At 44.9% G+C, this 21350-nt stretch overlaps 1 protein-coding gene and 1 non-coding gene across 6 annotated transcripts; one reads left to right on the top strand and one right to left on the bottom strand.

The window, feature by feature from the left end:
• Positions 1-916: 916 nt before the first annotated feature.
• On the top strand, positions 917-1016 carry LOC116466225 (small nucleolar RNA U13). The gene has a single exon (XR_004247463.1). It is a non-coding gene; the product is annotated as a small nucleolar RNA U13 (small nucleolar RNA).
• Positions 1017-9569: 8553 nt separating this feature from the next.
• On the bottom strand, positions 9570-19861 carry SLC25A28 (solute carrier family 25 member 28). Of its 5 annotated transcripts, none has more exons than XM_058436109.1 (4): positions 19509-19861; positions 12732-12960; positions 11593-11649; positions 9570-10414 (listed from the first exon to the last, which is right to left on the bottom strand). In XM_058436109.1, exons 2-4 carry the CDS (start codon positions 12952-12954, stop codon positions 9897-9899), a joined length of 798 nt encoding a protein of 265 aa, XP_058292092.1. In that variant the 5' UTR covers positions 12955-12960; positions 19509-19861; the 3' UTR covers positions 9570-9896. The 5 variants fall into 5 exon arrangements, with proteins under 5 accessions (XP_058292092.1, XP_058292091.1, XP_032036444.1 ...); XM_058436108.1 differs by having other exon boundaries at positions 19521-19861; XM_032180553.2 differs by lacking the exon at positions 19509-19861 and adding an exon at positions 19037-19431.
• Between the last annotated feature and the right edge of the window lie 1489 nt (positions 19862-21350).

Here is a 21350-nt window from a genome sequence, read left to right as displayed (position 1 = left end):
TGTGAGCCACCACGTGCCCAGCCTAGTTTATTTTTCTTTTCTTTTCTTTTGAGATGGAGTCTTACTCTGTGCCTTAGCTGGAGTGTGGTGGTGTGATCTTGGCTCACTGCAACCTCCGCCTCCGAGGTTCAAGCAATTCTCTGCCTCAGCGTCCTCAGTAGCTGGGATTACAGGCACCCGCCACCACGCCCAGCTACTTTTTTTGCATTTTTAGTAGAGACAGGGTTTCACCATCTTGGCCAAGCTTGTGTTGAACTCCTGACCTTGTGATCCACCTGCCTCGGCCTCCCAAAATGCTGGGATAACAGGCGTGAGCCACTGCGCCTGGCCTAGTTTATTTTTCTATGTATGCCTATAGACAGATGCCCAGGCTGTGTCCCCATCCCCACCGTGGTGTGGTTCTAGGCATGCCCTGGGAGGCCCAGAATCTAAGACATCTGAGCTGATGTCACTGGTGGGGAAATGCTTAGAAAGGAAGAGCAATCCTGAGTTTGCTTCAAGGTACGGATCTGCTCCCCCATTTCTCTTTTATTTTCCTTTGGTTTCTGTTCCTTCTGCATTTATGTGCATGCTCAGCAGTGGAGATATAAGATAAAGAAGATCCTGTCTGTCCTGAGAGTCTCACAGTCTGGCAGAACTTCCTACCCTACTAGTGGGAAGCCTCCTAGAGGGTCCCTGGATTCCTGCTCTTCTCCATTGCACTCCTAAATTTTAAGAATCTTATGAAAGTTATGGATTCTCTACCCTTGCTCCAAAGGCAGACATATTCAATATTTTGCATTAAACTCCAGGGGGTTTACAGACCCGGTAAAGCCCATCCACAAAATCCACAAGCTCCATTAAAAAAAAAAAAAAAAGTCAACAAGGATGAGAAGGGGGAAGAAACTTAGAATGGAATACAAATAGAAACAAACGCATCCTTTTGTAGCCCATGAACATGATGACTGGGTTTTCACACATATGTGAGATGTACCTCCTTCAAACCTTAAGACATCAGCACGTTACCTGACATGAAAAAAAGAAATGAACTTAACTCTATTTTAAATAACTCTATTTTAAACAAATAATATTACGATGCTGAAGGGAGGATAAAACCAAACAAACAAGCCCAACAAATATTTAATTCTAGTTAGAAGGAGTTTTTTCTGTAGTGATACGGGTTAGCAATTCTGAAATACATTTTGTGTGCTGTAGAGTTGGGCAGATGAGTAAACGTACTGAGGATATTGGAAGCTAGTTCTTGCTGTTGGAGAGGAGAGTTATAAATATGGAGAAAGGGAGGACTAAAATGAATTTTGTGGTGTTGAGTTGGAAATGGAGGTATCTATATGAATCCATGATTTTATGTGTGTGTGTGTGTGTGTGTGTACAGATGTAGAAATTAAGATATAATATGTATATTTATTAGCTCTGTGGGCTAAAGGGCTTAGAAGTAGACACTACAGTAGCATTGAGTATACCTGGCACTTGGATCTTGGTTTCTAAATATCATTTTGTACTGAAAAAAAAAAAAAAACCTAGGTCTCCTTGGAGAAATGGCTAATTCTAGGACTGAGAGGGGGAAAATACAAGATAAGCTTAGAATATCGTGTTGTGCCAGAAAGCAAGGAAGTGCTTTTTAAAAAATGGAGATATGGAAAAATAACACAGGAATCAGAAGGGACCCCCACTGGCCAAATCTGGGACTATTCGAACATCAGAATAAATAATGGTAATTATTTATTATCATCACAGTGGTATTATACCACAATATTACAGTGGTGATATCACTATAGAATAGCCATAGAATAAAATAATCTATGAGCTCATACGAATATAAATAAATAAGAGAAGGGATAGCTCTCTCTTATAGTAGAAATGATAGCGTCAGAATATCATCTTTGTGCAACCGTGATTTAGACAAGAATTATCAATGGATGCTAAAACTAGTGGGTAGAAGTTTGATAAAGAAGAGGATATGTACATAGATTCAGAGCACCTCCATGCAAATAACTTATTGATTACAAAGGGAAAATTAGTAACTCCACGGTGAGTTAATCTGATGAACACAACCATAACCATTTAATCACAGTTAACAATACCAATAAAGAGATGCACTGACCTCACTGCCTTGAAAAGGACTCCATATCATTTCTATGGTACACCTGCCAAAACTGTATAACCTTAATCTAATTATGAGGTAGCATCAAACAAACCAAACTGAAGGGCATTCTACATAACAACTGGCCTGTAATCTAAAAACAAAACAAAAAAATCAAGTTCATGAAAGATAAGGGAAGGCTGAGAACCTGATCTAGATGAAAGAAGACTAAAGAGATATGAACAGTAAATGCAATGTGTGATCCTGAATTGGATATTGGATCAGAAAAAAAATAGCTATGAAGGACATTATTGGAGCAATTGGTGAAATTTAAATATAAACTATAGCTCAGATAAGCATTTTGTATCAATGTTACAAATTCCCTGATTTCCATAAATGTGTTGGGGTTATGTAAGAGAAAATTCTTTTTTTTTTTTTTTTGAGACGGAGTCTCGCTCTGTCGCCAACAGTGGATGGAGTGCAGTGGCGCGATCTCAGCTCACTGCAAGCTCCGCCTCCCGGGTTCACGCCATTCTCCTGCCTCAGCCTCCTGAGTAGCTGGGACTACAGCCACCCGCCACCACGCCAGGCTAATTGTTTTTTGTATTTTTAGTAGAGACGGGTTTCACCGTGTTAACCAGGATGGTCTCAATCTCCTGACCTCGTGATCCGCCCGCCTCGGCCTCCCAAAGTGCTGGGATTACAGGCGTGAGCCACCACGCCTGGCCGAGAAAATTCTTGTTCTTAGGAAATACTGACATATTTATGGATAAAGGGGGCATAAATAGTTCAGAAAAAATATGTGTGTTCACATATATGGATTGATAGAAAGACAGTAGATCAAATGGGGCAAAATTATAGCAATTAGTGAATCTGGTAAAGAATATACTGTTTTTGCAACTTTTCTATAAAAGTGTGAAATTATATAAAAATTAAAATGTAGATAAAAAGAGTATTTGCTCTAAGCTGGAACTCTTTTTTTTGGAGACAGAGTCTTGCTCTGTCATGCAATGGTGGCATGGTGTGCAGTGGTATGACCTTGGCTTACTGCATGCAACCTCCCGGGGTCAAGAGATTCTCATGCCTCAGCCTCCTGAGTAGCTGGGACTACAGGCATGTGCCACCACGCCCGGCTAATTTTCATATTTTAGTAGAGAAGGGGTTTCACTATGTTGGCCAGGCTGGTCTCAAACTTCTGACCTCAGGTGATCCGCCCACCTCAGCCTCACAAAGCGCTGGGATTACAGGCACAATCCTACCATGCCCAGCTAAGCTGGAACTCTTTATTTTTGAGACGGAGTCTCGCTCTGTCACCCAGGCTAGAGTGCAGTGGCTCGATCTTGGCTGACTGCAAGCTCCGCCTCCCAGGTTCACGCCATTCTCCCGCCTCAGCCTCCCGAGTGGCTGGGACTACAGGCACCCACCACCATGCCCAGCTAATTTTTTTTTTTTTTTTTTGTATTTTTAGTAGAGATGGGGTTTCACCATGTTAGCCAGGATGGTCTTGATCTCCTGACTTCGTGATCCGCCCCCCTCAGCCTCCCAAAATGCTGGGATTACAGGCGTGAGCCACCATGCCTGGCCGCTAAGCTGGAACTCTTATACATTGCTGGAGGGAATTCAAATTGCTACAACCTCTTTGGAACTTTGGTAGTGTCTTCTAAGGCTAAACACATATATCCCTGTCACCCAGCAAGTTTGCTTTCATATTTAACCAACGGAAAAGAGTGCTTCTTTCCATTAAAGGACAGGTACAAGAATGTTTATAGTAGTAAAAACTGGAAATAGTGAAACACTGGAAGCAACCTGTGATGGTTAATTTTATGTATACTTGGCTAGGCAATGGTGCCTAGTTGTTTGGTCAAATATTAGTCTGGATGTTATTGTGAAATGTTTTGTAGAGGTGATTAACATTTACAATCAACTAACTTTAAGTAAAGGGAATTATCCATAATGGCCTCATCCAATCTGTTGAAGGCCTTAAAAGCAAAAACTGAGGTTTCCCAGAGAAGAAGGAATTCTGCCTTAAGACTGTGACATAGAAACTCTGCCTGAGTTTCCAGCGCAGGACTTTTGGACTTGCCAGCCCCCACAACCATGTGAGTCAATTTCTTTAAAAAAAAAAAAAAATCCCTCCTCTTTCTCTCTCATACATACATATAATTGGTTATATATAACATATATAATTGGTTCTGTTTCTCTGAAGAACCATGACAAATATACAACCCAAATATGTTTGGGTTGTGTATTAGTCAATGAGAGAATGGATACATAAAATGCATAAATATTCAAGCTACACAGCAATGGAAAAGAACAAATTGCTATATGCACACACATAGATGAATCTTACAGACATAATGTTGAGCCAGACACAAAAGAATATATACTGTATGAATTAATTTTTACAAAGTTCAGGAACAAGCAAGACTAATCTATAATGACAGAAATCAGAATATTGGTTAACTTTGAGGGATGATATTAACTATGAGGGGACACAAAGGAGTCTTCTGGAGTTTTGGAACTGTTGTGTGTCAGCGTGGTAGTTACGCAGGAGCAAATATATGTCAAATTTCATCCAGATGTGCATTTTATGTGTGTTGTTTTTTAAAGAGGTTAAAAAAGAGTACTTATTTTAAATGCTCACTTTCTCCGTCCCCCTATGGCTAAGCTGTAACCTCTATACTGTATATTTCTACATCCATATTGCAGATCCTGAAAATCTACTCAGGCCCCAAATACATGTTCATAACTATATTTCTTATTCCTATCCAAAAAACTGGTTTTCCTTTTAAAATTTGCAAGCCATCCAAGAATCCTCCTTCTCTGTAACCCTGAATACATCTGATGGCCAAGTGCAGTTGATCAATTTCCTAAATATCCCTCCACTTTGTCTCTTCCTCTCCTTCCCATCACTGCCTTTGTTTAGGCACCATAATTTCTGCTTGAGTTGCATCATCACCTAGGTGACAACACCACCTAAATTAGTGTTTAAATAACTGAGGACTGTAGCTTTGCCATGCTGATGCATAAAACTGACCATGACATAGGCCTAGCATCTACTCTGGTGCCCCCATCTGCTCAATCTATGTTTGTGAAATGAAATGGCTCATTTCTAACCCCAGTACCATCATGTTCCAGACAAGTCTTGGTGTCTGACCATGGGAAGCAAGTAGTTATCGTGCATCCATCATGTGCAGTGCAGACAGAGGGTGATTCCAGAAATACATGACTCTGGATTTTAATCTAGAGAGACAAAACAGTCAGATGAGTGCAAGACAACCTACAGGTAAGTTCTCACGTGAACGTCTAAACCATCGTCAGGTGCTTTTCATCTTGTAACAATTTTTCTCAGGTTCATCTTTGTTTAAACGATGACAGTAGCCCCTCTGCTAGAGTCCCTGTCTCTAGCTCAGGCTCTCCCTGTTCCAGGGTCTCCTGTGTCTGGGCTGCTGGTTGAATTGTCCTCAGATATTACTTTAGTCATGTCCTTCCCTGCTCAAGAACCATAAGAGCTCCTCATTAGCTGCCAAGTCAAGTCTGAACTCTTTTGCCTAGCTTTCAGGATCTCCATGCTCTGACCCCTCCCAGGGTGATATGACAGCTGTCTTAATATTTTTGGAGGCCTGTCAGGGAGAAGGATTAGTCTGATTCCGTGCTGCCCCAGCAAGCAGAAGGTACTATCATAGGTGGAAATTACAGAAAGATTTAAGTGCCTCGAAGTGTAAACATTTTCCTTTCTACTTAGGGTGGCAGAGGTGGTGGTGGTGGTGGTGGCAATGCAGGGAATACTGTGTGTGACTCCAGCAGAACTTGTTCTCCACTTACCAGTCTAAGGTTCCAGGAAATAACAAAATAGTGCACATCCAGTATGTTGATGTATAGATCTTTAAGTATTTTTTCTATGTATAATTTTTTTGTAATTTTCAAAAATGAGATCTCACTATAACCAATTTCTTTCACATAACAGAATACAGTGTCTTTCTGCATCATTAAATTTTCTTCCATCATCTCAGGATAAATGGCCATGCCACATTTCATTGTATGAATGTTCAATAATATCAATAACTTATTCAATAAGTCCCCTGTGGCACTTTTTTTTTGAGACAGAGTCTTGATCTGTCACCCAGGCTGGAGTGCAGTGGCACCATCTTGGCTCACTACAACCTTCGCCTCCTAGGTTCAAGTGATTCTTGTGCCTCAGCCTCCCGAGTAGCTGGGACTACAGGTGCATGCCACCACCCTTGGCTAATTTTTGTATTTTTAGTAGAAGTGGGGTTTCACTATGTTGGCCAGGCTGGTCTCAAACTCCTGGGCTCAAGTGATCTGCCTGCCTTGGCCTCTCAAAGTGCTGGGATTACAGGCTCGAGCCACCATGCCTGGCCCCCTGTGGCACCTTTATAATATCAGAAACATTGCTATGGGTAGGTAGAATCTGAATGATCAAAAGGAGAGTAGATAGGTTGGTGGAGAGAGAAAGTTCAGAGTGGTGAGACAGTCTGGCACCATCTCCTGACAGGCACTGAAGAGATCTGGCCTGGAGACCAGGACGCAGGTTACAGGATAGTGGGGCTGAGGCTGGCCCTGAGAACATCTAGAGCTAGGAGGCTTCTTAAAGATCATCTTGCTTTGCAACCCTCCAGGAGCTCGACTTCACTGTATAGCATCCCTGGCAGGGCTGACCAGCCCCAGCTCCTGTATTTGAGAGCTCGCTGCTGTGCAAGGCTATCCGTGTCATTGCTGCAAAGCTCTGTCTGTTAGAAGGTCAAGTTCTCTGGGTAATGGGATTCGAAGTATTTTCTTTTTATCTACGCTTTCTAAATTTTATAAAATTAGCATGATTCAACTTTTATTGGCTTTTATGAAAGTATTTTTTAATTCTATTCATCAAAGCCACCTTCTTCTGTTTACTCTGACCTACACTTATCTTTCCTGTCTCTAAATCTCATTGTTAATTTCTGTATAATCCAGTACATGTCTATATACTGTCTTGTGTTATTGTAAGTTTGTTTCACTCATGTTGGTCTCAGCTCTCCAGTGAAGAACATTTTCCTCTGGCCAAATTGTGACTTATTTTCTCATTTTCCCTGACACATAGCACTGTGCAGGAATTGGCCACTTGATGATGGCTTGGTACTGGATTCTTCAGGTGTCACCTGAACAACCTGGCTTTCCACAGAGGCTCTGGACCTGGGGATGCCCCCAAACACCCACAGTTCTCCTCGGTCTGCTGAGCCCCTTGGAAATGACCCAGGTATCCAGTCACTGGCATTGCTAATGTTCAACCTGTCACATTATTCTGCCTCTATCTCCTCTTTGACCTCTAGTGACTGGGCCAAGAGACCTGCAGAACCTAGTGTCCTGTCCAGATTCCAAACTAAATGTCCTCCAGTAGCTACAGCACAATTGGAGGCTGGAAGATCACTTTCGTATTATTTTCTTATTATTTGTGAACAGCATTAGAGCTGAGGTGGTCTCTAGCGGCTACCAATCTTTAAGAAATTACCCCGCAATCTATTCTTGAAAAATGAGCCTTATTGCCATTGTTCCTACTGTGTGTCAGATACCATGCCAGACAGCTCTGTAAAGCCGACTGCAGAGACTAGGTCCTGACAGCCATCCCTTTGCTCTCTTGCTCAGTCCATACTGGGAGGCAGCTACTCAATTACATTTTTACTAGCAAACCCTCTGAAATGACCTTTACAATGATATCATCACACTCTTTTTACTCAGCAACCACCGCTTAGCACTATTAATATCTCTCCTCTCCACGCTAAATCAGAGGGGCACCATAGCCTACTTAAATAAAACTTAGGAGACCCTGCTGGTTTCTCGACAGTTTTTTTTCAAGTGCATTCAGACATGATTCTGCATAGATATTGAAGGGCTGTCAGGTGGGAGGAGGACAAGATCTGCTCTGTGACCGAATCCTATTGCTTCTACAACCCTAACATGGCTCCCGGCTCCATGCCACAGTCCTGCTTCAGACCACCATGCACTTGCCTGGATTACCACAGCAGCCTCCTAACCAGTTGGCCTGCCTGTCCAGTCTTGCTCCTCTAATCCTTTCTCCAGAGAGCCTAAGTGATCTGTTTAAATTGTAAATCTGATCACACCACACCTCTGCTTAAAACTCCATAATGCTTTTGCATGGCCTTCAGGATAAATCTAAACTCCGTAGAATTGCTTTGAAGACCCAGTGTCTGCTTGGCTCTCAGGCTGCATGTCTTGCCCAGATTGTTTCAGTCCTACCAAACCACTTGCACACCGAATCCCAAATACTTTTTAATTCTCTTACTTCCAGGTCTTTGCCTAGAACATAACCCCTCCCCTCTTCACCAAGTTAGCTCATTTGCCTTCCAGGTGTCACCTCAGATGTCACTTCCTCCCAAATGTCTACCCTGGTCACCCAAGGCTACACTGGGTATCCTTCTGTCTTCTGAGTATACTAGGTTTATTCTATCTTCTCTCCTGTCATTTTATCTTGTAATTGCCTGTTTCCATGTATCTTCCTCTCCAGACAATAAGCTCCTTAGGGCTGGGATTGTTTTATCTATCATTGTATTTCCAACACCAGTGCTTGCCACAGAGACACTCAATAGTTAATGAATGAATGACAGATGACCTAACAAGGATAGGTGGAAGACTCAGAGGGGTACATTTCTATGTACTGAAGAACTTGCTAATAACTGGTGATATTAAAAAAAAAAAAAAAAAAAAAAAAAAGAACACACTGACCCACCAAGCACAGGGAAAGCCCCATCTCCGAAAAGTCTCCAAGCAGAGCCCAGCTGGTCATCAGGCAGGGAGTTTCCTCAGTAGATGGCAGTAGATGTGAGATGCCCTCCACTCATTTCCCATCTGTAGGAAGCCACGCTTAGATTCATTTGTGAGGTCAAAAGACTTGGGCTGGGGTCCCAGTTCTGCACTTTGAGGCTTTGGACTCGTCACAGCCTCTGAGCTTTCTTGCTTGTGAAATAGAAATGACACCTGCACTGCCTACTTCAGAGATTTTGTGAGGTTCAGATGAGATCACACATGCTGAAGTACTCTGTGAAAGCCTTAAAATAAAATGAAATGTATTATTTACCATGTAATCTTCAGGACTTGCAGCTTCACTGAATAATTTGAGTTTCACAACTAAAATGGAAAACCAAGTGCCACATTGTAAAGCACTGCTGCAGGCAGAGCTGAGAATTAGAGCAGAGATCTGCCTTCTCTGCGCTGCGCTACCACCCTAGGGAAGATAGTGGGGATCTGGAGCATCTGGTTGGTTGGGATCTGTCAAGGGCTTGTTGTTCTAGCCATCAGGGAGATTGCTTGGGGCCTACTACTAATGTCTTAAATTGTCATGAAAATCAGCAGAAAACAAAAACTACAGGCATACTCAATAAACCTTTCCTTTGGGTCCCTTGATTTATGCTTAAAGGAAAGTCAAGAACAGTTAACAGCATTTCACTTCCCCTTTAGCAAGACAAACCCAATGAAACCATTTAATTTAAAGGCTTTTTATTAGGAACCAGGGGAATGAGCTGCTTATCCCTCTATAACAGTCTAGAGCAGGTCATCAGGCCCAGGATGGACAGAGGTTATCAAAGGTGCTGTGGTGTGCTTCGCTGCACGTGCTTAGGGCCTGGAAGGAAAGGTGGTGGCAACAGAGGTTGGCAGGAACTGGTGTTAGTCAAAACACCAAAATCCTGGGGGAGAGCCCCTCTACCTTCCTTCTAACTCCACTTGAGGTGGGAGCATTCCAGGAGACAGATAATGTGAGCAGGATGCAGCAGTGTCATCTGAACCCCTGGCTTCATTCAGTGCTACTTCACTTGCCAGCCCTCCACTCTTCTTGCCGTTTAGTGATTAGGTATTTGAAGAACTCATACACAGACCATGCGATGGCTGTGGAGGGGATCTGGTAAATTACTCTAGCCTGCACCCCTCGGAAGTAGGCGGTCACCCCACCTACTTGATATACCGTCCTGAAGGCACTAGCCATGCCTGTGATATGTCCTGTAATGTGTGAGTTCAAAGCCAAGGACTCCTGGGTGTTGAGCAGTGTTTTGCAAACGTCCAGTGGGGTTGTGGCTGCTGCAGCTACAGCTCCTGCGCAAGCTCCAGAGAGGACGTGGGAGCTTGGGTTGTACCGTCTCTGGGGGTTAAAGTGCTCCTGCAGGAATTCATAGGTCATGAAGTGAATGGCTTGGAAGGGAACGTTCATGGTCAGCTGGGTGGTGTAGCTGCGGTAAAAGGCCCCGGCCCCTTCATTTTGCCACACTGCCCGTACACAGTCTGTCACTCGGTGGTATGGTGAGTTGTACATCTGCATCCTCTGCTTGACCACTAGTAGTGCCATCAACAAGGAAGGAAATGGTGACGGCAGCCAACCGGTGATGGAGAGTATCCAGATTCAGAGTCCCAAGTCAGCAGATCAGCCAATGGAATAGAGAGAGAGAAAAAAGTATTGGTGAGCTGCTAACCTGAGAAGTCAGCTTCCCTTTTTTGAGGGGAAGCAGTAGGCAAAGGGTTGGTAATGACTCAAAAAAACAAGAAACCCACTTCCATCAGGACTTCTGTAAAGCCAGCCAGTTTGCACACAGGACATATCTACGGTTTGGGAGCTTCAGAGAGTCTTCTTGAACTAAGTACCTATCTCTGATCTTACCCTCTAACAATTCCCAACAAGAAATGACTCCATGATAGTGATCATCATGAACACAGGCCCCTAACAATCCCAATCCTCACGTACAAAGAGCACCTAACTTTTAAAATGTGAGATGGTGATCCTCCTAGAGGGGAGGAGACAGAAGTTCTACCAAAGAAAAGATTCTTAGCCAAAAAGAGTTGGCTTTAGTTTTCAAACACCTCCCACTCCCTCAAGTAGATAACATGGTGTGAGCTCTGTGGAGCTTCAGCTTAGCTTTGGCTCTTTCCACCCCATGGCCTTGCCCAGACAGAAAATGAACGTGGCAACGATGCTATCCTCTTGTATTTGTTCATCCTCACATGGAGAATTTTTTGGAGAATTTTCCTCCAACTGAAAAGCCAAGATCCCAGCAGAAATGCAGGGACTGAGTTCTACAATTTAACCTTTCATTCCTATCCCAACTAGCTTCATTCCAATAAGAAAGGCAAGATATTTAAGTGTCAATTCCTGCAAATCATAAGGGGGCAAAAAAAAAAAAGTCAGAATCCATCTTCACCTCTTTGAAGAAAAATGAATCTGCTAAACTTTCAGGACAGATCAAATCTACTACAAAGGAGACTCCCAGGAAAGCCCAAAAACAGGCCACATAGAGACATCTTTTTCTAGGGAAGCCCCAAGGATTAGTAAAATCCCAGTGAATCTGCATCCTGTCCAAGAGGGTGCCTCGTTAAGTACCAAAAACATGGAGGGAGCACCCTCTAGTGGTAAAACAAGGTAACAGAATTTCCCACCAAAACTGATGTGCTTTCTTCTGCAAACTGGAAAGAAATACAGGTGCAGCTGCCCACAGAGTGATAGGTTGAGGAATCATTACCTTCCGCAGGGTTCATGGCTGCATCATGAAGTAATGTTGCCACACACCCGGCCGCACCTGCAAACAAGAAAACAACTGCCACATGTAAGGCCAAGAGAGCTGACCAACTCATCGAGGTCCCCCAGTGAAGGGGAGTGGCTGTGCTACACTACAACGGGGAAAGGTAACGTTAAGAGCTAGTCCAAAAGATGGGGACCCACTGCTCCTAAACTCCTGTTTAAGAAGGTAAGATATCTGTTCCCACCAACTTTGTAAAGTCACTAATGTATTCCACATCCATGATAGGAAGGCCAGCTCAAGTCTTATCAATAAAGATCGTTCTGAGAATAAATGCAGCTCACGCCCCACACAGGAAGCAGATACACTGCTGCCTAGGGATGCCAGCACATCACCTGCCACCAGTGGAGGGAGATACGGGGGCCAGGTGGTCAGATCTCACAGAACCTCACCACAGAATCCCACCTTTGTCCTGCTGCAGAACCCATTTGCAGAGCCTAACATTTGTCTACAAAGATCTTTTGTTCAGGTCCTGAACTACTCTACCCCTCACCCTCTCCACACTCAACTTGGTTTCCAGCCAGTCCTAAAGCCCTAGGCTGCTATCCTTTCTCTTACTTCCACACAACCTTCTGGTTTCTTCATGCAGTTCCTTGGCCCCACCCCCATTCACTTTGTCATGTTCTCAACACAAACTGCCTCTGGTGAGTTGGGATCCTGAAAGGTGAGGCGAAAAGCAGGGGCTTCATTAGTATCTTCCTTGGGTGGCTGGCTGGGTCGCCTCCAATCCTGCCCTAAGGAGCAGGACACCACCCAACTATCAAACATACACTGGGGGTAGTTCAGTGTGTCTCCACATTACCAGGGCATTAGAAGTTGATGCCAGGGAGATGAGAGGAACAAGTCAAGCTGGTAGGTAAGGGAGGATACTGTAACCCTTTGTTGAGGTGCCCCAAAGGAAAATGCAGGGTTGAAGCGGCCCGTTGTCTGAGAACATCAGGTTTGGAAGTCCCTCCCTTATAATCTGGCCTATCCCAGCCCAAAGCTTCAGCTCCAAACCATGCTGAGACTGGCAAGCACTGACAGCAGCAAAGCCCAAAGAGTTGGGAAAGTGGGGGAACCAGCACAGGAAGGCTCAATACCATTGGCAATATGGCTATTGCCCCCAGGGTGGATTACATCACTCAATGTCTTTTTTAACTTTTCGTAGCAGGCAAAATAAAGGGCGTGGGCAGGCCCTGCGCCTGTTGCTGTGACGTTCAGCCCCCTCATGGGCCTCCATAGGCCCTCCGTTCTTATAATCCTCCAGAGGGCCTCCAACACATTGCGATAGCGGGCAGCTGGGTCAGGCTGTAGACTCTGCATCCGGGTCTGAAATTACAGCAAGGAGAAGTGCAATGTCAGCAATGCCAACTTCTCGCCCCACCTCCACACACTGGGCAGACCTTCTACATGGAGCTGTGCCAATTTGTGAGAGGGATATCTGGCTTTCAGATTATTTCCAATCTATAGCTGATCTTTCTTCTAAGCCTTGGACCTTTCTTTTTCTAGTCATCTATGACCCTAAGAATGGAACACCATTATTTTCCCTGAAAAAATAATCCCACCAATTGCTAAGTGTCCTGGTACTCCAAAATGATTCAGAGCCCCAGCAACAAATATCAAGCCTGTATTTCAGAAGTTGCTTTTGTGCCTTAATACACTCAAGCTGACAGTTCTTTACAAATGGATTCCAAATTCAAGTATTTACTGTCTATGACATACTTTATGCTTTATACCTAAAGAGTGCCCCTGGCCCTGCTTCATGACCACACACTGAGGGGCGGCTAATTTTTTTATACTTTTTCAGACTATCTGGCAATGGTGGCTGGGTCTACACAGAGTCTTGGCAGAAGTGGCATTCTTAATAGATGCTTTTATGTCTTGGGAAAGAAAGTTTACCCTGAAACTGCAAAGGTGGGAGTCTCTAGCTAGAAACCAATCCAGTCTCCAATCCTGAAGGGCCCTTCCAGATTTCTAATCTAAATTGATTAAATCCCAAAATTGGCACTAGCAAATAAAATCAGTCTCAGTGAGACATAATCCTTGGAATCTCTCTAAAGGATTCAATGATTGGAATAAAAGCGTAGGGTAGACACTTTGTATGATGTTCCTGGACAAAGTTTTGTTGAAATTTGGGAAATTAATCTTATTCGAAAGACCTCCCTAAATTAGACCTTTTCTGAAGAGTGTGTCTCCCCAGGAAAATTTCTCATCTACTGACCCATTTCAAGGTAAAGTAACATGGAAACTAATAGTTAATATAAAATCAATGTCTAAAAAGAAAAATCAGTGTCTGGTGCCTGACACACAATAAGCACTTCTGATTTGTTTGCTGAATGAATGAATCTTTTGTCACATAACTGTATCAGCTACAATCACTGGTGAGCCAATGGGAGCAAGTGATGCCCAAGTACAGTTTAAATTTCTACATTAATCTAATCACTAGATTCTATTTGGATTTAAAAGCTTGAACCTTCGGCTGGGCACGGTGGCTCACATCTGTAATGCCAGCACTTTGAGAGGCCGAGGCGAGCAGATCACCTGAGGTCAGGAGTTCGAGACCAGCCTAGCCAACATGGTGAAACCCCGTCCCTACTAAAAATACGAAAAAATTAGCCAGGCATGGTGGTGTGCACCTGTAATCCCAGCTACTCAGGAGGCAGGAGAATCGCTTGAACCTGTGAGGTGGAGGTTGTAGTGAGCCTTCGCTGGTTTGAGCCACTGCACGGCAGCCTGGGCAACAAGAGCAAAACTCCATCTCCAAAAAAAAAAAAAAAGCTTGAACCTTCCTCTTGGCCAACTGGAATCCAAGAGTAATACCTTCCCTCAAGAGCATGGGAGAAAAAAAACTAACCAGATGAACAGGTTCCGGTTAGCTGCAAGCAATCCACAGTCCTCTGGTTATTTTCTCCTGCCTGCTACCAACAAAAAACCGGAAGCTTAAAAGGTTAGTTACTGGATGTTCAATCAGAAATACTCTATACAGCATCACTTATCACAATTTGACACATTCTTTCCTACTTCCCCCTATAAAACCTCATGTATTTCCAATAAAGGGTTTGTTTACTGATCTTTCACATCACACAAGGCATATAAAATCCATCAGAAGAGTTGTTCATAGAGACTACAGGTCAAATGCTGGCTACAGCTACTAACAAGCAAAGATAAATTGAGCCTCTTAGCTTGTCGTGTTTTCATGCATTTATTCAAAACTGATCTTGTAAAGGGGGAATGTTCAGAAGTTGCATTGCTCTGCCGCAGTCAATGGTGTATTTGGCTACCAATTCTGAATGGTTTGGCTTCGGAGGCCTGGAACTCCTCATCCCCAAGAGAAAACCGGACTGTGGGAAGCTACTTTGAACATTCTATATACACATCTAAATCTAACTCAACAATTCTAACTCGATAAAAATACACCCTTATGGAGAGGACCTGGGCATAAGCTATGCCAAATATAAAAATGAATATGGCTCCCCAAATTTGTGGGCCAATAAATCTGCCTTTTACAGAAAGATGAAATATCTAAGTAAGAATTTCTGAAAAACCTCAATGTGAAAAACCTCTACCTGGCTTTAGAGAAAAGCCAAACAACCCAGTAGAGAGGTAAGTGGTAAAAGACAAGCCACATTTGAGTCAAAAAGCCTGAGTCTGGGCCTCAGCTTTGCTAGTTGTGTGATCTTGGGTATGTCACTTAACCTCTTTAAGCTTCAAAATTGTCATCTATAACAGGAGGCCAAGAATGACTGGCTCATAGGGCTGTTGTGGGGATTAAAAGAGATAAGGTATGTAAAAGCCATTGGTAATTTATAAGGTGCTAGAAATATAAAGATTTTTATTGTATTCAAAATGATTCTATATTTGTTCATATCTAAGAATTTACAGATCATGGTAGCATTGCCTCCTGTATAAGTCATTTCACAAATATACGTGGGCAACTAACTGTCCTTAGCCACCAATAAATCAGGGTTAATTTTGTATTTTTTGTTTTCCTTTCAAAGTTTCTCTGTGGCTATAATGATTTACACGTCCCACTATTAATCTGAAGGTCATATGTTCAGGGACAAGCTTTACTGTGAAATTCTGTGCCTTGCCTGGTTCTTGTAATCTGCTTTTGGGAAGCTTTATGGAAGGCTTGACAGTCTGATACACTGAGTTCAAATCATAACTGTGCCACTTAAACTGTGTGACCTTGGACAAGTTATATAACTGTTCCCTAAGCCTCCTTTCAACTGTAAAATAATGAAAATGGTTTCTACTGCATGAAGTTGCTTCACAGATTAAATGAATAAATGTATGTAAGGTACTTCAGATAGTGCTTGGCACACAAGATCACTGAGTACTTATTACTAGATGCAAGAAAATCAAATAAGCTAATGTTTCCATTTCCTAATCTTTCACAGGTGAATATGTACAGATACCATTTACATCTGGATACTGGAGATTTATCTCCCTCTGCTCTTCCCCTCTTTATTATATAAGTGGATATTTGCTTTACCACTTCAGAGCCAACAACAGCAGCTTGATGATAGGTGGGTACTTAGCCAGATGATTTTGAGAAGGGTTCTGACTGTTTTGGGTTGCAGAATGTCTCCGTAGATAAAGTCTGGCGCTTGCCTCTGAGGCCCAGAAAAAGAAACTGGGATTTATCTGGGCTCCCAAGCCTCTCCAGTATGGCCATGGAAATAGCTGGTTGAATAACCATGGTCCAGCAAGGCTACACTGACTTCTCATGGTCCCTCTCAAGGATATTTAAAGTCAACTTGACCCTGATAAGTAGCTGAGGATGGACAGGCCTGCATGCCAAGAAGCAATGTCAGCTTTCATTTGCAAACATTGTGGTTGCCCTTTAGGCTCCAACAATGTGGATACCTGCCTCCAGTCTTAAAGACTGGGCTGCTTTTCCTCCCCACCATCCACTTATTAAAAGAAGGATAGTTGCTGAGGACAAGCAAACTGGGAGGCCTTTTCTGAAGTAAGGGATTTGAATTTTACTTTCATGCCTGCACAAAAGCATTTAACATACTCACTGACACTAAATCATACTGGCCTCACCTAGTTCTTCCCTCTAAGTCATTTAAATCCCAGCGTTAAGTGCAAGTGAAAATGAGCTTTCTAAAATAAGCTTTCGTATTGTTGACAACTCCTGAGCATTTTTTTCTCAAATCATTATTTCCTTAATGGAGGGCTTTCAGGCATAACTGCAATGTTGTATGACTAATTTTTAAAAAAGAAAAATTCCAAAGCTTATGTAAATGAGTAAGAACTGTTCTTCAAAATAGTTACCTTGGAAGGCTACAACCGACTTATTCCAGCAATGCTGTGGTTATGCAAAACCCTTCTGGAACTTCTCTTTCAGAGGTGTTTCCTCAACGGGTTTATAGGCCTCAGAAGTAAAGCAGTCTCCTTGCTTTCCAGTCCCACCTTATTTTGACGCCAAGCAGTATTACCCATTTTGACCTCCCACTTTATTCACCATATTTGATTCTGAATAGTCTTTGTTCCTGCAAAATCAATTCCATCTTGTCACAGGGCAAAGATTTGCCTTCCTTAAGGACATGCACCCAAATATTCTAAAGCATTTTTAACAGGGATTTATAAAATGTTTATAGCAACAATAGCACTATGTAAATATATGGAGTAAGGAGATAACCTCCCATTATGTTATAATGGAACAGCGGATAAATTGATAAGTTACAGTAATACTTCTAAGACAAATTATTACGCTGTATTTTTCGAGCCATTAAATAATTTTCACTGTTTTCCATTCAATACTCATCCAGAAAAACAGCATCCTAAACCCTGCACTCTACTCACAGTCTAAGTCTAGGGAGGTTACTCTGCAGCTAGATTATATTAACTTTTGGATATATGGCATTATTAACTCACAAGTCATTCAACCTAGAGTCTATACATATAATGTGTGCATCTTTTTTATTTGTACTTACTCGTTTTACATTTCAATGTTGTTACTTCTCTCTCATGGATTTTACTGTTTATTTCTATTTCTCCCAATTGACAAGGGCATTTAACATTCTAATGTCCATTTTAGTCAAGTGCATTTACCCTGTTTTCAATGGATATGGCCCTTGTTAGGAGTTACCTTGTGCTAAAATACTCCTGCCAGTTTGCTGTCATTCACAAAGCTTAATGAGTGCTCCCCCCATCTCCTTATCCACATTCTAATGAAAACACGAAACAGTACTGGAACCAGAGGGAAGTAAAAGGGATCTACTTTGCCTTTCCCAAGTTGATTCTCTCCTCCTTGTGAATACATAACACATACATCGAAAAGCTGCCAGGTTACTGTTTGACTATTACCCTTCACATGTAAAGGAGGCATCGGTCTTCGTCATATCAACAGTCCCCTCTAGTTTACCTCTTCCTCAATTCAGTCCTCACCTTTAATGGCTGGCACCTTTACTAATGTACAAGAATAAGAACTGTAAAGAACAATAATCTGTTTCTTTCTTCACCCACCTTTCTTCAGAAGGACCTGACTTCAGTACACATAAATCATCCTGCTTGGTTGTGAATGCAATTAGTTTTACTTTCACAAGAATCGTGTCCTCTTGTTGATCTCATTCCATTTTCTTCATACTTACATCTACTTTCTAATACCGTCACATTTCCTTTCTAGGCAACTTCTCCCTTTTTGTCAACTTCAGGTGGCCAAAGAAATATGCTATCAGTTTCATCTCTCTTGTTTGGAGGCTGATGTGCTCCCTGAACATACAGTCCTAATCCCAGCTCAACTTTCATGTTCAGGAAATAGGTGGGGTATCATGCTTGCTTCACAGAGAAACTGAAACCTTTCCCTGAATACGATCTTTCCCATATTACTTCCAGTCTGGAATTCTGCATTCTCACTGCACAATGATTTCCAATCACTCATGTGTTAAGATTTAACATGTAAGTCCTTTATCTAGCTGAGAGATCCCAGATTCGGGTTCCTGCCCCGTCAGTAAGGGAGGATGCAGTAAGGAGTTTGTAAAAGCACTAGCCCAGAAAACATCTCAAGCCGTTAGATCCATTTCAGGGTCTGGTTCACGCCAGTTGGCTTCACCTTAATCGAGTTAGTAGCACTTACCTGAGCTTCGGGATACCCCATCCCACCCTATTCCTGTTTAGTCCCAGGTGGGGTCCAGGGCTTTGGCTGACAGATTTTCGATCCTGAGTCCCGATTCAGATTTCACTGACGGTTAGAAATAGGTCCTGGTTCCTGACTGGGATCAACTCCCAGCTGGGACCTTGCTTGAATGGAGTGTCGGTTCGAATCATGTGGTAGTGGCAGGAGCCAGGAAGGAACCCATGTCGGCTCCGGCTCTCAGCCGGGATCCTGGCTCCGGACAAGACCCAGGGGTCGGGTCAGCCCCAGGTCGGGTTCGAAGCCGGGTGCAGGTCTCACCTTGACGCAGTCGATGGGGTACATCACGCAGTGCTCCAGGATCCCTGCCACGGCGCCTGCCACCATGTGCGTGGTGACAGTGGCTCCGGCCGGCAGCGCCTCGTAGTCCGGGCCGGAGTCCGGATCTTGTCGTACCGGGGGCCTGCAGGCCCCGGCCTCCCCGCCGCCGGCCCCCCGGCCCACGCCCCGCTGCAGCCACCCGTCCAGCAGCGCCGACTCCCCGGGGCTCCGCCCGGGCCCTGCCGCCGGCCCCCCCGCCACACCGCCAGCACCCCGCCCCTCCAACTCCATCCACCCGGGCCAGCTGCGACGCCCACCCCCGCCGCCGCTGCCACCACTGCCGCCGCCGCCCCCCGGCCCCGTAGTGTCCGCCTCAGGCGCGGCCCAGAGAGCCCGGGGCCTCCGGCTCCCGCTTGGCCCCGCGGACACGCCCCCCAACCAACCATTGGTGGAGACACCAAGTTAGACCCACCCCTTTCCTTACGTAGGAAAAATCAGCCGGTAGTATTAGCGAAGTCGCCTGTCATTCCTCCGCCCTGAGGCGTTGCTAGCGCCTAGATCCCACCTTTTCCCCTTTGATCTTGGAAGCTTCTTGTTTATTGGTCACTGATTGGCCGACATGTGCGATCAACCCGCCTCTGACTTTTTAGAAGGGCGGGAGAAACTTAAGGCTGAACTTTGATAGGCTCAACCACTCTTGATACTTTGACCGCGGCCATTGGTCCGCACCACGTCGGTCCCCGATTGGCTACAGAAAGAGCGACGCGCCCAGGGACTCTAGGGCCCGACTTCGGGCCCCTCACTAGCGGCTGTCGAGCTGCGGTCCCTGTGCGCAGGATCGCGTTGGGGGCGGGGCGGTGACAGGCCTTCAACGTCAAACTGCTGACGGGCGCCGTTAACGACCCGCGCTCCAGTGCGCTCCTCAAATTCTGAGATGCGTGGCTGGAGAGCGGGCGGCCCTGGCCCCGGAGAGCCGTGTTCCCGCGGGATCTCGTCGCGGGCGTGAGGCGGGGCCGGCCTGGGCCGGTCATCCCCTGGCTGGCGCGACCCGCAGCCTGTCCGGGAAGCGGTTGCGACATGCGGGCCGGGAACCGCCTCACCGCCATGGGGGACCGCGGCGGCCCGCTAGACTCTGGTCGGGTCTGGAGTATTGGGCCCTCTGGCCGGACCCGGTGCTCCTCAGGCCTCAGCGCCCGGCACTGAGCCTCGCATCCACATTCGCACAGTAAACCCAGCAAGTGTTGAATGAATGAGGTTCCCCGGGCCCCGGCTGTCACTGGGCTCTGCGCCAGGCCGAGAGCCGAAGGCGGGGAAGGAAGATGTCGAAATGGGCGGGATGATTCAGAGATGACGGCCAGTGGCCAGGCGGGGCTGGAGGCCGCATCCCAAAGGCAGCAGGGAAGTGCGGCGGCTGTGGAGAAGCTCGGACGCACGGCCTGGCCGAGTCTGAAGCATCAGCATCTTGTCCCTGCGCCGGCGCTCTGATGGGTCCCCCCCCTGGCGATGAGGGCTTCTCCCTCCCTTGGGTCAGCCCGGGTCCTGAGAGGCAAGGCCAGCGATTCCCGGCCTTAGGACCTCCTGCGCTAGGGAGCACCGGCGTCTTCTTCCGTTTGCCTTCCCTGAGCGTGTTGGCACAAGCCGCCCGCGGTTTCCAGCTCTGTCTTCTGTGTTTTACCCAGATGCTGCAACTGTGGACTTCTCCATCTGTTTATAGGTTTTCCTTGGATAGGAAAGATGTTTTCCTTTTTTCTTTCTAAAGTTTAGCCCTTCTCTGGGCTTCCTTTTAAAAAAACTTTTTCTACTCTCTTCAGCAGTCGTTATTAACCTTTGGGTCGCGACCGTTTGGAAAACAATAAAGCTACGAATTCTCTTCTCCTACTTCCACCCCCATCCCCTGTGTGCACCCAAAATTTTGCATATCATTTCTGCGTTTCAGAGTCCCTGAAGGTGCCATGTGAACACCCTAGGGGTCCATTAACCTGGTTAACCTCTCCCTGGCCGGCGCAGTGGCTCATGCCTGTAACCCCAACACTTTGAGAGGCCGAGGTTGGACGACTGATTGAGCTCAGGAGTTCGAGACCAGCCTGGACAACATGGCAAAACTCTGTCTCTACAAAATAATAATAAATACAAAAAAGTACAAAAATTCAAAAATTAGCTGGGTATGGCGGCGTGCGCCTGTAGTCTCAGCTACTTGGGGGAGGATTGCTTGCGCCACTGAGGTCGAGGCTGCAGTGAGCTGCGTTCACGCCACTACACTCCAGCCTGGGTGACAAAGCCAGGCTTTGTCTCAAAAAAATTTTTTTAAAAGGAA

This window comes from Hylobates moloch, unplaced genomic scaffold (genome assembly GCF_009828535.3).
Source record: "Hylobates moloch isolate HMO894 unplaced genomic scaffold, HMol_V3 SCAFFOLD_3, whole genome shotgun sequence".
Taxonomy (NCBI): domain Eukaryota; kingdom Metazoa; phylum Chordata; class Mammalia; order Primates; family Hylobatidae; genus Hylobates; species Hylobates moloch.
This window is presented reverse-complemented; position numbering and strand designations above follow the sequence as displayed.

Coding starts and splice junctions, on each gene's coding strand:
- SLC25A28 (XM_032180553.2), bottom strand. CDS start 19,327: ATGGAGTTGGAGGGGCGGGGTGCTGGCGGTGTGGCGGGGGGGCCGGCG. Junction 12,961..19,036: donor ACCCCATCGACTGCGTCAAG/GTGAGACCTGCA, acceptor CTGTAATTTCAG/ACCCGGATGCAGAGTCTACA. Junction 10,415..11,592: donor AGCCATGAACCCTGCGGAAG/GTAATGATTCCT, acceptor TGGCACTACTAG/TGGTCAAGCAGAGGATGCAG.